Consider the following 17,493-nt stretch of genomic DNA (forward strand, 5'->3'; position numbering starts at 1 on the left):
AGGACTGATGGCACAAAGCTCACCAGGACTGATGGTATACTGCTACCCAGGACTGATGGCAGAGAGGTCACCAGGACTGATGGTATACAGCTACCCAGGACTGATGGTACAGAGCTCACCAGGAATGATGGTATACTGCTACACAGGACTGATGGCACAGAGCTCACCAGGACTGATGGTATACTGCTACCCAGGACTGATGGCACAGAGCTCACCAAGACTGATGATATACAGCTACCCAGGACTGATGGCAGAGAGTTCACCAGGACTGATGGTATTATGCTACCCAGGACTGATGGCACAGAGCTCACCAGGACTGATGGTATACAGCTACCCAGGACTGATGGCACAGAGCTCACCAGGACTGATGGTATACAGCTACCCATGACTGATGGTAGAGAGCTCACCAGGACTGATGGTATACAGCTACCCAGGACTGATGGCAGAGGGCTCACCAGGACTGATGGCACAGAGCTCACCAGGACTGTTAGTATACAGCTACCCAGGACTGATGGCACAGAGCTTACCAGGACTGATGGTATACAGCTACCCAGGACTGATGGCAGAGAGCTCACCAGGACTGAATGTATACAGCTACCCAGGACTGATGGCAGAGAGCTCACCAGGGCTGATGGTATACTGCTACCCAGGACTGATGGTACAGAGCTCACCAAGACTGATGGTATACATCTTCCCAGGACTGATGGCACAGAGCTCACCAGGACTGATGGTATACAGCTACCCAGGACTGATGGCAGAGAGCTCACCAGGACTGATGGTATACAGCTACCCAGGACTGATGGCAGAGAGCTCACCAGGACTGATGGCACAGAGCTCACCAGGACTGTTGGTATACAGCTACCCAGGACTGATGGCACAGAGCTCACCAGGATTGATGGTATACAGCTACCCAGGACTGATGGCAGAGAGCTCACCAGGACTGATGGTATACAACTACCCAGGACTGATGGCACAGAGCTTACCAGGACTGATGGTATACAGCTACCCAGGACTGATGGCAGAGAGCTCACCAGGACTGATGGTATACAGCTACCCAGGACTGATGGCACAGAGCTCACCAGGGCTGATCGTATACTGCTACCCAGGACTGATGGCACAGAGCTTACCAGGACTGTTGGTATACAGCTACCCAGGACTGATGGCAGAGATCTCACCAGGACTGATGGTATACAGCTACCCAGGACTGATGGCAGAGAGCTCACCAGGACTGATGATATACAGCTACCCAGGACTGATGGCAGAGAGCTCACCAGGACTGATGGTATACAGCTACCCAGTACTGATGGCACAGAGCTCACCAGGACTGATGGTATACAGCTACCCAGGACTGATGGCAGAGAGCTCACCAGGACTGATGGTATACAGCTACCCAGGACTGATGGCACAGAGCTCACCAGGACTGATGGTATACAGCTACCCAGGACTGATGGCAGAGTGCTCACCAGGACTGATGGTATACTGCTACCCAGGACTGATGTTACAGAGCGCACCAGGACTGATGGTATACAGCTACCCAGGACTGATGGCACAGAGCTCACCAGGACTGATGGTATACTGCTACCCAGGACTGATGGCACAGTGCTCACCAGGACTGATGGTATACTGGTTCCCCGGGACTGATGGCACAGAGCTCACCAGGACCGAAGATATACAGCTACCCAGGACTGATGGCAGAGAGTTCACCAGGACCGATGGTATACTGCTACCCAGGACTGATGGCACAGAGCTCACCAGGACTGATGGTATACAGCTACACTGGACTGATGGCACAGAGCTCACCAGGACTGATGGTATACAGCTACCCAGGACTGATGGCAGAGAGCTCACCAGGACTGATGGTATACAGCTACCCAGGACTGATGGCAGAGTGCTCACAAGGACTGATGGTATACAGCTACCCAGGACTGATGGCACAGTGCTCACCAGGACTGATGGTATACTGCTACCCAGGACTGATGGCACAGAGCTCACCAGGACCGAAGATATACAGCTACCCAGGACTGATGGCAGAGAGTTCACCAGGACCGATGGTATACTGCTACCCAGGACTGATGGCACAGAGCTCACCAGGACTGATGGTATACAGCTACCCAGGACTGATGCAGAGTGCTCACCAGGACTGATGGTATACTGCTACCCAGGACTGATGGCAGAGAGCTCACCAGGACTGATGGTATACAGCTACCCAGGACTGATGGCAGAGAGCTCACCAGGACTGATGGTATACAGCTACCCAGAACTGATGGCACAGAGCTCACTAGGACTGATGGTATACAGCAACCCAGGACTGATGGCAGAGAGCTCACCAGGACTGATGGTATACTGCTACCCAGGACTGATGGCACAGAGCTCACCAGGACTGATGGTATACAGCTACCCAGGACTGATGGCACAGAGCTCACCAGGACTGATGGTATACTGCTACCCAGGACTGATGGCACAGAGCTCACCAGGACTGATGGTATACTGCTACCCAGGACTGATGGCACAGAGCTCACCAGGACCGATGATATACAGCTACCCAGGACTGATGGCAGAGAGTTCACCAGGACCGATGGTATACTGCTACCCAGGACTGATGGCACATAGCTCACCAGGACTGATGGTATACAGCTACACTGGACTGATGTCACAGAGCTCACCAGGACTGATTGTATACAGCTACCCAGGACTGATGGCAGAGAGGTCACCAGGACTGATGGTATACAGCTACCCAGGACTGATGGCAGAGAGCTCACCAGGACTGATGGTATACAGCTACCCAGGACTGATGGCACAGAGCTCACCAGGACTGATGGTATACAGCTACCCAGGACTGATGGCACAGAGCTCACCAGGACTGATGGTATACATCTACCCAGAACTGATGGCAGAGAGCTCGCCAGGACTGATGGTATACTGCTACCCAGGACTGATGGCAGAGAGCTCGCCAGGACTGATGGTATACAGCTACCCAGGACTGATGGCAGAGAGCTCGCCAGGACTGATGGTATACTGCTACCCAGGACTGATGGCAGAGAGCTCGCCAGGACTGATGGTATACTGCTACCCAGGACTGATGGCAGAGAGCTCACCAGGACTGATGGTATACTGCTTCCCAGGACTGATGGCAGAGAGCTCACCAGGACTGATGGTATACTGCTACCCAGGACTGATGGCACAGAGCTCACCAGGACTGATGGTATACTGCTACCCAGGACTGATGGCAGAGAGGTCACCAGGACTGATGGTATACAGCTACCCAGGACTGATGGCACAGAGCTCACCAGGACTAATGGTATACTGCTATCCAGGACTGATGGCAGAGAGCTCGCCAGGACTGATGGTATACTGCTACCCAGGACTGATGGCAGAGAGCTCGCCAGGACTGATGGTATACTGCTACCCAGGACTGATGGCAGAGAGCTCGCCAGGACTGATGGTATACTGCTACCCAGGACTGATGGCAGAGAGCTCGCCAGGACTGATGGTATACAGCTACCCAGGACTGATGGCAGAGAGTTCGCCAGGACTGATGGTATACTGCTACCCAGGACTGATGGCAGAGAGCTCGCCAGGACTGATGGTATACTGCTACCCAGGACTGATGGCAGAGAGCTCACCAGGACTGATGGTATACAGCTACCCAGGACTGATGGCAGAGAGCTCACCAGGACTGATGGTATACAGCTACCCAGGACTGATGGCACAGAGCTCACCAGGACTGATGGTATACTGCTACCGAGGACTGATGTCAGAGAGCTCGCCAGGACTGATGGTATACAGCTACCCAGGACTGATGGCAGAGAGCTCACCAGGACAATGGTTTACAGCTACCCAGGACTGATGGCAGAGAGCTCACCAGGACTGATGGTATACTGCTACCCAGGACTGATGGCACAGAGCTCACCAGGACTGATGGTATTCTGCTACCCAGGACTGATGGCAGAGAGCTCACCAGGACTGATGGTATACAGCTACCCAGGACTGATGGCACAGAGCTCACCAGGACTGATTGTATACAGCTCACCAGGACTGATGGTATACAGCTACATAGGACTGATGGCACAGAGCTCGCCAGGACTGATGGTATACAGCTCACCAGGACTGATGTTATACAGCTACCCAGGACTGATGGTATACAGCTACCCAGGACTGATGGCACAGAGCTCACCAGGACTGATTGTATACAGTTCACCAGGACTGATGGTATACAGCTACCCAGGACTGATGGCACAGAGCTCACCAGGACTGATTGTATACAGCTCACCAGGACTGATGGTATACAGCTACCCAGGACTGATGGCACAGTGCTCACCAGGACTGATTGTATACAGCTCACCAGGACTGATGGTATACAGCTACCCAGGACTGATGGAACAGAGCTCACCAGGACTGATTGTATACAGCTCACCAGGACTGATGGTATACAGCTACCCAGGACTGATGGCAGAGAGCTCACCAGGACTGATGGTATTCAGCTCACCAGGACTGATGGCACAGAGCTCACCAGGACTGATTGTATACAGCTACCCAGGACTGATGGTATTCAGCTCACCAGGACTGATGGCACAGAGCTCACCAGGACTGATTGTATACAGCTCACCAGGACTGATGGTATACAGCTACCCAGGACTGATGGCAGAGAGCTCACCAGGACTGATGGTATACAGCTCACCAGGACTGATGGTATACAGCTACCCAGGACTGATGGCACAGAGCTCACCAGGACTGATGGTATACAGCTCACCAGGACTGATGGTATACAGCTACCCAGGACTGATGGTATACAGCTCACCAGGACTGATGGTACACAGCTACCCAGGACTGATGGCACAGAGCTCACCAGGACTGATGGTATACAGCTACCCGGGACTGATTGTATACAGCTCACCAGGACTGATGGTACACTGCTACCCAGGACTGATGGCACAGAGCTCACCAGGACTGATTGTATACAGCTCACCAGGACTGATGGTACACAGCTACCCAGGACTGATGGCACAGAGCTCACCAGGACTGATGGTACACAGCTACCCAGGACTGATGGCACAGAGCCCGGCAGCACTGACCTCGAGCGGCTTGTGCAGGAAGGCGGTGAGGTCGGGTCGGCGGCGCGGCACGGGCGGCTCCACGATGCTCCTCATGAAGTCCGTGCTCCTGGTCTTGGCGGCCAGCAGACAGTCGGCCTTCTTGATGCCCGAGAAGTAGCGCCGGTACGCCGCGTTCATCGTCCCCATCTGCGGAGCACCCGCGCGCCGCTCCTCACACATCCACATTGGCTGCGGCCGGGCTGGCTTCGTCGCCGAGAGCAAGACCCGAAACCCGAGAGCCAGATTCGGCCACGGGAGTTCACGGAGTCCGCAGCTTGTTACCGCTAGTCTGATGTTACAAATCTTAGGTTGTGAAACCTTTTATTATTAAAGAATACTAGTTAATAATGAAACTTCTTTTTAAATATTTCATTTCAAAAAAATAAGAACTTATATACGTTGGATTCATTTTCAAAACAAATCATTAATTAATAAGAAAAGGCTGTGCTGCTTCCGAGCACCGCAATTGCCAGAAAGTTGTTTCTGGTTGAAGTGTATAGAAGAGTATGTGCTGATTGGCTGGAGAGAGAGAGAGAGAGAGAGAGAGAGAGAGAGAGAGAGAGATCAAAGGATTATGATGTCATGAGACATGGCTTAGTAATTTCGTTTTTCTGGTTTTAATACATTTTTGTTTTCTTCACCTAATTTAAAATGTATTTTTTTCTGGGTAATGTTATAGTTATTTAAATTTAATAATAGGCACATTTTATACCTAGTAGTTTTGACATTTATGAAATGCTAACACTATTTTCTGGAAGTAAAATTTAATGGCATCTACCAAAATTATTATATAAAGATGAACATACTGTACCATGACAGCTTACCGCAAAACAATATTGCATGTTTTTCACGGTTCTTTCATTTAAAAATTGTTTTAACGTAACAATTAAATACGCCTGATCGTTATTATTTTTTGCCATATCTGTTTTACATCTCGAAAGTAAAGAGGTCACGTGATAAGGAAACTTACCAACGCAGTCGTGGGCTCAAGTACGGAATTTGTGATAGATATTAAAAAAGGAACCATCATTTCTGATTTCTTGGAAAGATTTCAGTAAACCATGCCAGCCCGAAAAGTGAATGTCAGACCCGAAAGGCGACCATCTTAATACTATCAGTACGATTCTCGTATTAATGCCAGCACAGTGTGCCTGCCTATCAGTCAACACTACTACATGCATGTAGTAACATTCCTTTAAATAAATGCATTTCATACGATTGCTGTGACTTTTCTGATACTATTATACCTATATGATTGAAAATATGTTTAACGTTCTTACTTTTAAGTATATTCGTAAGCAGGAATTAAATTATTTTTACCAATAATTTAATATAAGTTTTCAAAATAAAACTAAACCTCAGTCCATCGCATTAAAAATAATATGTGTTATACTGGTTTTTACTGTATTAATAAGGACATTTAAAACTATTAAGCCAAATTATTAATGTTGATTAACTGTGAATTAAATGTACATAGGCTAAACATTTCTTCCTTTTTGTACTGCTTCGAAAAATTCACGGAAAATTCCATAATAATTTTATAAGAATTCCAGTAGATTATTCCAATGCTTACAATTTCTGGATTGAAAATGCAACTGCGCTTAAGAAGCAGTTGCTAGGAGCTATACGAACACAAGTTGAAATGGCAGTGAACTTTATTCGGATTTTTTTTTACGAAGGAATGTTCAGATATTTTTCCTTGCTTACGAATATGTTCAGCTTTTTTTTCGGAAAGTTATTTTATGAGTGCTGTAGAACATTTTTATACGTTGGCTTTATCGTCTCGAGCGGACGAAGGCAAACACGATCGTTCGCTTCGGACAAATAATTTTATATGCGTTTCCTTCTCCCTTTACGCTTGGTTTCGTGATTTCTCGTCCTAAAGATGTTTCTCTCCGTCTTCGTAATGGCATAGCGTCATCGTGTACCCACTTGTCATGTCTGCAAAGCCACCACAAGCCGAGGAAACTTTCGTTACTACCGGGTGTATCTAGACTGTGGTTGCACAAGTCATGGTAGTAGTACATGAATCATGCTCCTGCGGCTATTTCTGGCTCGAAGACTGAGGGTGGGGTCAATGACCACCGTCCTCTGACGTCACTTCATTTATAATTGATAACATTGACCTCTGACCTTGACCTTAACACAAGAAATTGACATATGACCTTGAACTTCAACCTTGAATATTTCACTGACAATTGACCTTAGCTTTGACCTTGATCGTTGGAATTGACATTTGACATTGACTTTTGCCTTGAACTTTGACCTTGACGTCGCCACCTTGGATGACGTGAAGTCCGCCATCTTCTTTTAGTATGCTGGATTAAATTTTTTTATGAATTTTAGAATTTTTTTCATTAAAATCGGATAGTAATTCCAGATTTTCAAGACTGCGACCTTAACGGAAATTGCAACGGTGACGTCATAATCCCTGATGTCGTCACAGGCTTATCGGAGGCTGTAGGTATTGCTTCTTAAGCCTCAATATGGACATTTCAAGCCGTCGGCATTTTTAAAGACAAAAACAGGAATTTTTTCCCGCGAAATAGAGAAATTTTAAAATTTTCTAATTTTTTGAGATTTTTCCCTAAAAAAACGGGAAATTTTGGTGGATTTTAACGAATTTGTGGCAAATTTTAGGTCATTAATGGCAAATTTTGAAGGTCAAGGTCATTCAAGATGGCACCCGTGACGTCAGATGGTGGTCAGCACAAAACACCACAACCAAAAGCCAGCGCTCGGACCGGCCAATATACACTACTGCAGTCATAATAAAAAACTTTTTGTTTGACTAAATGCGTCAATGTCACTCGCTGTAAGTTCTATTTCAATTTTACACAACGGAGTAACGCAACCAATTGAACTTCTAAGAGTCTTTGTATATATATAATTGGCAAAAAATCCCATATAAAATTTAGGGCTGAGAGCTTAAGGGCTTGTTTATATACGACGTAAGAAACACAAGACGCCAATTGTTAACTAAACCTCCGAAAAACTCAATCGGTCCCGGGACACTTGAATACCTCTACACAACACCCTCCTTTCTAACACCACTCGAACCCTCGGCTCTAGCAGGAAACGTTCTCATGTATATTCCGTTGCGAGGAGAAACCACTAACCGACACTAGATGACGTCGGTGACGGGTTGTGCTGGAGGCACATAACAGTTGAGGACCCGAGTGAGGCGAGCGGTCAAGCAGCGTGGAGCTAGGACAGCTAGGACTGCTAGGACAGCTAGGACAGCTAGGGCAGCTAGGACAGCTAGGACAGCTAGGGCAGCTAGGGCAGCTAGGACAGCTAGGACAGCTAGGATAGCTAGGACAGCTAGGACAGTTAGGACATCTAGGACAGCTAGGACAGCTAGGACAGCTAGGACAGCTAGGACAGCTAGGACAGCTAGGGCAGCTAGGACAGCTAGGACAGCTAGGACAGCTAGGACAGCTAGGACAGCTAGGACATCTAGGACAGCTAGGACAGCTAGGACAGCTAGGACAGCTAGGAGAGCTAGGACAGCTAGGACAGCTAGGACAGCTAGGACAGCTAGGACAGCTAGGACAGCTAGGGCAGCTAGGACAGCTAGGACAGCTAGGACAGCTAGGACATCTAGGACAGCTAGGACAGCTAGGACAGCTAGGACAGCTAGGACAGCTAGGACAGCAAGGACAGCTAGGATAGCTAGGACAGCTAGGGCAGCTAGGACAGCTAGGACAGCTAGGGCAGCTAGGGCAGCTAGGACAGCTAGGACAGCTAGGACAGCTAGGACAGCTAGGACAGCTAGGACAGCTAGGACATCTAGGACAGCTAGGACAGCTAGGACAGCTAGGACAGCTAGGACAGCTAGGACAGCTAGGAAAGCTAGGACAGCTAGGACAGCTAGGACAGCTAGGACAGCTAGGACAGCTAGGGCAGCTAGGACAGCTAGGACAGCTAGGGCAGCTAGGACAGCTAGGACAGCTAGGATAGCTAGGACAGCTAGGACAGCTAGGACAGCTAGGACATCTAGGAAAGCTAGGACAGCTAGGACAGCTAGGACAGCTAGGACAGCTAGGACAGCTATGACAGCTATGACAGCTAGGACAGCTAGGACAGCTAGGACAGCTAGGACAGCTAGGACAGCTAGGACAGCTAGGACAGCTAGGACAGCTATGTCAGCTAGGACAGCTAGGACAGCTAGGACAGCTAGGACATCTAGGACAGCTAGGACAGCTAGGACAGCTAGGACATCTAGGAAAGCTAGGACAGCTAGGACAGCTAGGACATCTAGGAAAGCTAGGACAGCTAGGACAGCTAGGACAGCTAGGACAGCTAGGACAGCTATGACAGCTATGACAGCTAGGACAGCTAGGACAGCTAGGACAGCTAGGACAGCTAGGACAGCTAGGACAGCTATGACAGCTAGGACAGCTAGGACAGCTAGGACAGCTAGGACAGCTAGGACAGCTAGGACAGCTAGGACAGCTATGACAGCTAGGACAGCTAGGACAGCTAGGACAGCTAGGACAGCTAGGACAGCTAGGACAGCTAGGACAGCTAGGACAGCTAGGACAGCTAGGACAGCTAGGACAGCTAGGACAAATGCGCGCCCGGCCCGCCGACTGTGCGGGCCTCGCGTGCCGGGAGACTCCTCCCCACAGACGCCGCGCCGTCGGGCGAGGGGAGTGTAATAGCCCCGCGGGTTAACTACCGCCCTCGTAGAGCGGCTAAGTGTCTCGCTAAAGGCCTAAAGGCCTGGAGGCCGAGAGCAATCTGCTGTACAGCCGCGTGAATAACTTAGCACCGCGAGCAACAGCGCCGGTCGTTCTGCATGCGTGATGCGATGAGGCCCGCAGGTAATGTTCCCTCGACGGCTATATGGGTCGGGCTTGAGAGGTATTCCCAAATTAAAACATAATGTGCTAATTAATATATTGCATGTTATGTTTATTATCAACGAAATTCATTTCCTCTCTGGTGTCATACAATATTTTATTTTTTAAATATCATAATGCATTTTTTAAGTTAAATTACTTATGATAACTGCCTACAATTATGAGGTCCGTTGTCGGATTTCTAGCTATCGCTTTTATGCGTAAATTGGCGTATAATAGAAAAAAAAGAAAGATACTGCCAATATAATTTTTGTTATTGAAATTTGGCAACCCAATCTTTAGTGGGCCACAGCTGGCCACTGTCCATTGGCGTGACCGCCACTTGATGGTCGGTTGACTTTACTGTACAAGCAAGTTGGCACAGTTCAACACATTTCTTAATGACAAAGTTAGCTGCAATCGCTTTAAAAATATTTTACTAACAAAATTATTTCAAAATTTAATAAATAATATTTTAAGCCTTAACCAAACTTATCACAAATGTTTATATTAGCAATAGTCATACTATCTATGGTTTATTGTATGATATTTTAAATTGAAAAATAACCATATTATTATAAACAAAATTATTTTATTTTAAGGAAAATATTTGCATATTTATTTTCTAGAGAAAGTGGTTGTACCGAGAATAATTTTTTTTTCGTTACATCAAGTATTATTTTTGTAGAATTCAAATGGCTACAATGACTATTTTTCACGATGTTAAAAAGATATGTACATATATAAATTTTTAAATATATTTTCCTCAATATTTTCCGTCCCATTTACTAGGTAGTTTACATTTGTTTGATGTTTACACTTGTTTGATAAAACTGTTTGTATGCGGAAGGATAAATATTTGTACTGCATTGCTTATAAAATATGCAGTTGAGTACAGGAACCCATTTTGTTTGATCAACGAAAACTTTCTCTCAGCAAAGTCTTTTGCAGAAGCAAACAACTAACTTATCTCTCAGTGTGTTCGCCGTGGCCAGCGCCAGAGAGACGCTGAAATGTCAGAATGAAGTCAGAATGAAGTCAGAATGAAGTCAGAATGAAGTCAGAATGAAGTCAGAGCCGGTTGCCCTGCCTCGTGGCAGACCTGACCTTCAGGATGAACGAGGTGTGACCTTGGCTGGGTTACGTTTCTGTGTTCGTGCACACTGTGCGCATGGTAGTAGTTCCGGAACACGCGTAAAGGTATACCCGTGCCTCATTCATTGCGGAAGCCTTCTTTTCACAGACGAGAGAGCCAAACGCCCGATCGTGCATCTTCGGTTTTTTTTTTGGTTCATTGTAAAAGATTAGGTTAGCTACATTATAAATATTTTAAAACATTGTGGACGGTTGATTTGGTCAGGATGGCTACATTAAATATACTGTGAAATTATGTAAACGGTTTTCTAGCCCTGGATAGCTACATATTAAAAAGTTATTTGCTAAGCAAGCATAAAATGATTTTACAGTATTTTTAATGTAGCTATACTTATCTAATATAACCAACCATCCACAGTGTTTTAAAGTATCTATAATATAGCTAACCTATCATAATTGACCGCAAAATTAATGCCACAACTGTTTATACAATGAGATAGAACGTAAAAAAAGCGAGCATGAACTTCGGGGAACTTCGGGTGTGGCTCTCTCGTCTGTGAAATGATGGATTCCCCATTCATTGCGGGTCTGAAGTACAACTGGGTAGTTAATTCACGTCTCTTGGTAAAGAACATCATTTATATCACAGAACCATACATATAAAGCAATAAAACCACACATGGAGTTTCTTATATCTTAGCAGATAGTCAAAGCTCTCCAGTTGTAATATGAAATTTTACAATGGATTCTTGCAAAGGAAGAAGTATAAAATGAACGAATTTTTTTTCAACATTGTGATATTATTAAAAAATAATAATTTTGTAGCTACTGTATTAGTATACGTATTTATAAAACAATTTACCTATTGTTAATATGATTTTTTTTAGGTCATGTTGATTAAGTAATAAAACTTTATATGCTAAACTTATTGTCAGTTTTCGAGCCTAGTTTTGTAGCACTGCGTGAATCAGTTATTTAAAAGGATTTAATTGAAATACAGTTAAATGTGAAGTAAATACGAAAAGGTTCTGCTATAGTTTCATACAAAATTGTCATTTCATATTCTGTGGAACATAGCTGACATATAGATACTCTAAAGTTAAAAAAAAAAAAAAAAAAAAAAAAAAAAAAAAAAAAAAAAAAAAAAAAAAAATTTAAATATTTATATAAACTACAATTTATTTTAGCAAATTTGTTTAAAAAATGTTTTTTATAAAGTTTGTAATAATTTTAATATAAAATAAAGTATCTTAGTTCCTCATAAATTTTTTTAGTAAAAATTTTAATTCAAAATTGTCCCTTAAAACTATGGTTTGAGTCATTACGGCAATTAACTGTTGGCGAGAATAGAGCGATATTTAAAGAAGCGGTTCATAAATATTCAACTGCAAACTTGATTAGTGAAATGTGTATTTGGTTGGCACGGAAGAGCAGGCATATTCACAGGACAAGGTGCGATTACAGAGTAAATGGGACAGAAACTTAGGCAAGTAACAGGAGCGATTACATGGGTAGAGTGAACGGGACAGCATTACTTGCCCTTATTGATATACCGTTTACTCTGCCCGTGTAATCGCTCCTCTACTCTTGGGATTAAGGAATAATGACATCATAGAGTAAATGTTTAAGATAAAATATATTATTAAAAGATTTTGTGAGTGAGCCTCCTTCGTTTTGATAAGACAAAGCCCAAATGAGTCTACAGTGGTAATTTCGTTACTCTTTGAAAATAATCACATAAAGTAACGGAAATATTTTGAATATACAGCGTCGTACATTCTTATAAGTAATGCAACACAGCTGTTAATAGTGGAGAGGGGAGAGGAGAAGCAAGGAAAATAATGTCGGTTGTAAGAAGAAAGGGACTTCCTGAGATGACCTGAGATGACGTCTGCCTCGTTTACAAATCGCGGGAAATTTGAGTCAGTATCAGCCAGAATATGAACCTGAACTTCATGGACAAAAGTTGAAAGGTCACCTCTATTAATCGTAACATCTATTAGTTTTATGTAAATATTTTCATTGACTATCACCGAAAAATAAATTGTTACTGCGACTATTTTTTTGTAAACATTCTCCCTGATAAAATTATTTTGTTGAAGAAACAAAGCAGCTTTATAGCGTCCATAAATCTAATTAACATACCGAAATTGTAATTTTTTAACATACTTGTAATACTGTAAGTAAGAAATTGTAACGGCCACAAACATTTGATGTTTTATCTAACGTAAAAGAACGTATCAAACTTCAGTTTTGATGCCAAAATCTCAGAGAGAGATCGAGGTAATATTACATTTTTATTCAATCTATTGTTAAGTTTTCGAACAGCATGTGTCTCGCAGTTGTCAGGTGATGAATTAGAAAATTCAGACACAAATAAAACCTACTCTAAGTGCTGTTAAGTGCCGAGACCTCGACATCAAAATGAATTTTGAGACACGACAAATTTTTTGCTAATAACTTATTTTTACTTTCCCACGTCCGTAGTTTTAAAATTCTTGCAGCAGAGTTCTGAGCTAGGTTGGTCGGTACATTGTTTTATTTCTAAAGGACGCCCGCTGTGTATTGTTGGCAAATGTTTGTGTCTCCTCACTCCCACACTCACACGATAGTTCCCCATGGTCTTTAGAGCCCCCCCGCCCCCCATTCCAAAAAAGCCCGAAGTTTCGTCCAGTCCATCGTTTCAGTCCATCCCCACTATCGCTATGCAGCCACCAAGCGATTTGCAACACTGCTTCCTCCATCTGTCAAAGCATTTGCCCAAATAGTTACATCCTACAAACCTGGTTTCCATCCAAGAGATTTAACTTGAAGTTGTTTGCTATTTGCGTCATGTTCCTTAAGTCATGTATTAACAAATCCCAGAAAAATTTCAAAGACATGGTTGAACTGTGAATTTTACGCAAATTTAAACGTGAAACAGTGCAGAGAAAAATTAAGTCTAAAGGTTGTATTGTGAAAACCCTTATTAAACTGTTAAGATTATGAATTTTCTTAAATTGTGACGGACGGAAGGACAAATGATGATTTTAGGGCCATATCATTGACTGATGTTTACGTGATTGAAGAACGTATGACTGTCTGACGTAGACAACTAACTGAAGTGGTACTTGACAGTGCAAGACGGCAACGCTCACCTTCTTGAGGTAGATCCGGCCGATGTTCTGGCCGAAGTTCTCGCCCTCCTCTTGCAAGAGCATCTCCGAGATGTCTTCCGTCAGCCTCAGGAGCTGCGCATGAAATGGCAGCAATGTAAGGCACGGTTAGCTCAGCCGGGAGTACAACACTTTCCACATTCTGGCCGAAATGAAAACTAATACAAAAATCAAGCAGACAAAATAATTTGGGAATAAATGTTCGTTCCAGTAGTAGCCAAATTTCAGGGTCAGCAATATAGCGCAAGGCAGAATACGCCAGAAAAACTTCTTCTGCAGGTTCATAACGAAGAAATACGTTTAACACATAGGACTTCCGGTATGAAGTGCTACCGAGGCTGTTACAGGATTTACAAGTTCTATTTGGGAAACACTTTTATGTTTTTCAAATAATATAGTTAGTTTTTAAAACGGGATTCTGAGCGTCTGTATTATATTTAATTGAACAAATGTATATAACCAATCTTAAACTTATTACTTAACAGTACATACGTTAGGAAAATGAATAACATAGAGTACTTCCCGTAGTTATTTAAATAAAATAATTTTACAGCCGCACCAAGTTTATTGGTGGTTCCAGAATTTAATTTTATTGAAACTCATCCTGACGCTCAGTAATCAATCTTAAATCCTTTTGCCATCATTAAAAAAAACAAGTAATATATTTGTTTAGCTTTAAAAGTATACCAGCATCGGAAGTCAATTTTATGTTTTTAACGAAAACGTTATGAAGGACGGAATGTTAGTAGGTTAAATTTAGACTCAGTATGTAAATATTTTCTCAGTTCACTATCACAAATATCAACTTAATAAAATGAAATAATTTAATCAAACAATTTAACTATTGCAAGAATTTGCTTTGATTCAGACAATATGAAACAAAATCCAGTATACTTAATTAGTTATTAATTAAAATATATATCTTTAAGAGCTATTTGTACCGATAAGAAGCGTTAAGATAATCTGAGGAAGCAAATATATAAAAGTTTCAACTATGTAAATAGGTTACACCGTGTTAAAGAAGCAAAACTTTTATGAAGATTCATCACCCGGTTCTTATGTTCACAAGGCGAGAAGTTTTATGATTCCATTATTCTCTACGTGATTTGCTTTAAGGATTATTTAAAACCTGAACAAGACATATAATCAGTTCATTCTCTACTATTCAACACACAAAAAGATTGCATCTAGACACTAGCCATCCCAAAATGTTCATGCAAAATAGAAAATATGTATGCGACAAACGAGAGATTATATCTAATTGAAAACTACTATGATTTGATCACCCAGTTCAAAGCCATACTGATTTGTTTAAACAATTTGAGTTTGGTATACACCTATAAAAATGTAAAATGATAGTTTTAGAAATAATTTCAGAGTAAATTTGTGATCACACAAATACATAAGGCAGATACAATAATGTGAAAGCTGTCAGGCGAAAAATAGAGCTGGTTGTTTAAGCAATTTTTTATGACAGCATGAACTCGGTTTTCTTATAGAAGGTATTTGGGGTTTCATAATTTAAATAACTCAACAACTAAAGAATATTTTCTGAATAAAACAGAAACTTATATTTTCTGAAATCATAACTTGAGAAAATTTTGTGTATTTTAAAGTTGTTTATTGTCAGTGAATAAAAGGTGAAAATAAATATATTAATATATACTGATAACATAAATTTTAATTAATCCTTAAAATGTTGTTTGATATGTTTCTGACACAGGATAATTGAGTAAAAGAACGAGTCAAACTCCAAACACAACGAGTGTTTGCTACAGAAGAACACTATAGAGTAGACGGCTCGATTTTTCCTGGTTTCTTCCGGAGGAACAGGAGATGAAACTAGCTTCTTCCAAGGAAGCCGGAGCTGAAGACGCGACAAGGGAACTCACCCCTCGAAGACCGGACAAGAAGGACACGTGTTTTTGTTCAAGAAAATTTAGTGAACTTTTTCCGATGTCACCGAGGAGGCGAACTTAGACAGAGTGTGGCATCTTCTTCGATGTATTTAGAAAGGGATCTCTATCTAGACAATAATGGGAGGAAAAAGAGGTTAACAAGTTACATTTCATATATTAAGGAAGAATTTTGAAGATAACCTCTCTATTTGAAGAAAATGTATAACGTGAATAACTAGAGGGTGATGTAAAATATTAAGGACCTAAATTATGTTTTAAAAACAGAATCTTTCAGTACTCGCCAGATATGTGTAATATATAACCTTGGTAACGTGAGAATTAATGTGTTTTCATGTTGCAAATACGCGAAACTTGTACGCGAAATTTAAAGTAGAATTATTTAAAGTCATGCCAAGCATGATAAGTATACGAAAATTGTGTTTTCAACTACATTTATGGACGCGAATGACATTTAGTCGATTAGCTACGTTGACTAAAGAATCTTTTAATAAGCAGACTAAAAAATTAAACTATTTAATGAAACGGCTCCAATAAAATTTAAAAAAGACTTGAGAAAATACTAAGTCCTGACATTGGACAATAAATTTTATTATAACACTGCCCATCTTTTAAAATTCATTAAACAGTTAATATTAAAATGTTTATTTTTGTCTCTGTGAACTTTGATTCGCGCCATCCGCCACATGGCAGCACCGTGGTTACACATTTCCGTTCCATGAGACTTCCGTTCCATGCACGAAATTTCTCTTATCAAATGTCGTATAAAGAGATTATATATATTGAAAACTATGGCATATTTCCTGAACAAAACGTAAACTTAAACTCGTGGAAATCATCAAAAGAATAGTATATTTTAAAGATTTCTTGTCAGTGAGTAAAATATGAAAATAAATTTTATATCAATGTTCCGATTATATGAAATACAAATACAATAAAATATGATTATGTGGTGGATTACTCAATCCAGGCTAAGCCAACACAAGTCAAACACCAGCATAGGAACGGCCTCCAAAATTATTAAAAAATTAGGCATACAATTTAATTTTTAAATTTTATCTAGTTTTTGAGTGTGATTTTTCTCGCCGTTCCTTAAAGCAGGTGACCCAAAAAGCAGAGCGAAACAACCGAATACAAAAAATTTAAGGTAATAACCAAATGTAAACAACTTATTAGAAAGAATTACGCAAATAGAAAATACGTTGAACACTTAATTCAAAATGAACACTGAGTTAGAACATTGTTCCTGTAGCATGCAATGGATCAGCCCGCAATCAATAAAGGTTACAATATATTGGCCAATACTGGAAATTGTTTTTTATATGTACCACACTTACAGATGGTAATTACTCAAGAAAACTATTTACACAAATACTCATTAAATTGT

General features: G+C 42.2%; 1 protein-coding gene across 1 annotated transcript in view; it reads right to left on the minus strand.

Moving 5' to 3' along the window:
• The window catches only part of LOC134537975 (uncharacterized), a 433,777-nt gene that overhangs the window by 88,594 nt on the left and 327,690 nt on the right, over window positions 1-17,493 (minus strand). Inside the window, exons 15-16 of the mRNA XM_063378994.1 lie at window positions 14,173-14,265; window positions 5,073-5,240 (exon numbers count right to left, since the gene is read on the minus strand). Of these exons, the coding sequence (XP_063235064.1) occupies window positions 5,073-5,240; window positions 14,173-14,265 (261 nt within the window). The remainder of the gene's footprint in view (window positions 1-5,072; window positions 5,241-14,172; window positions 14,266-17,493) is intronic.

The sequence above is a fragment of the Bacillus rossius genome, chromosome 12 (assembly GCF_032445375.1).
Source record: "Bacillus rossius redtenbacheri isolate Brsri chromosome 12, Brsri_v3, whole genome shotgun sequence".
Lineage (NCBI taxonomy): Eukaryota > Metazoa > Arthropoda > Insecta > Phasmatodea > Bacillidae > Bacillus > Bacillus rossius.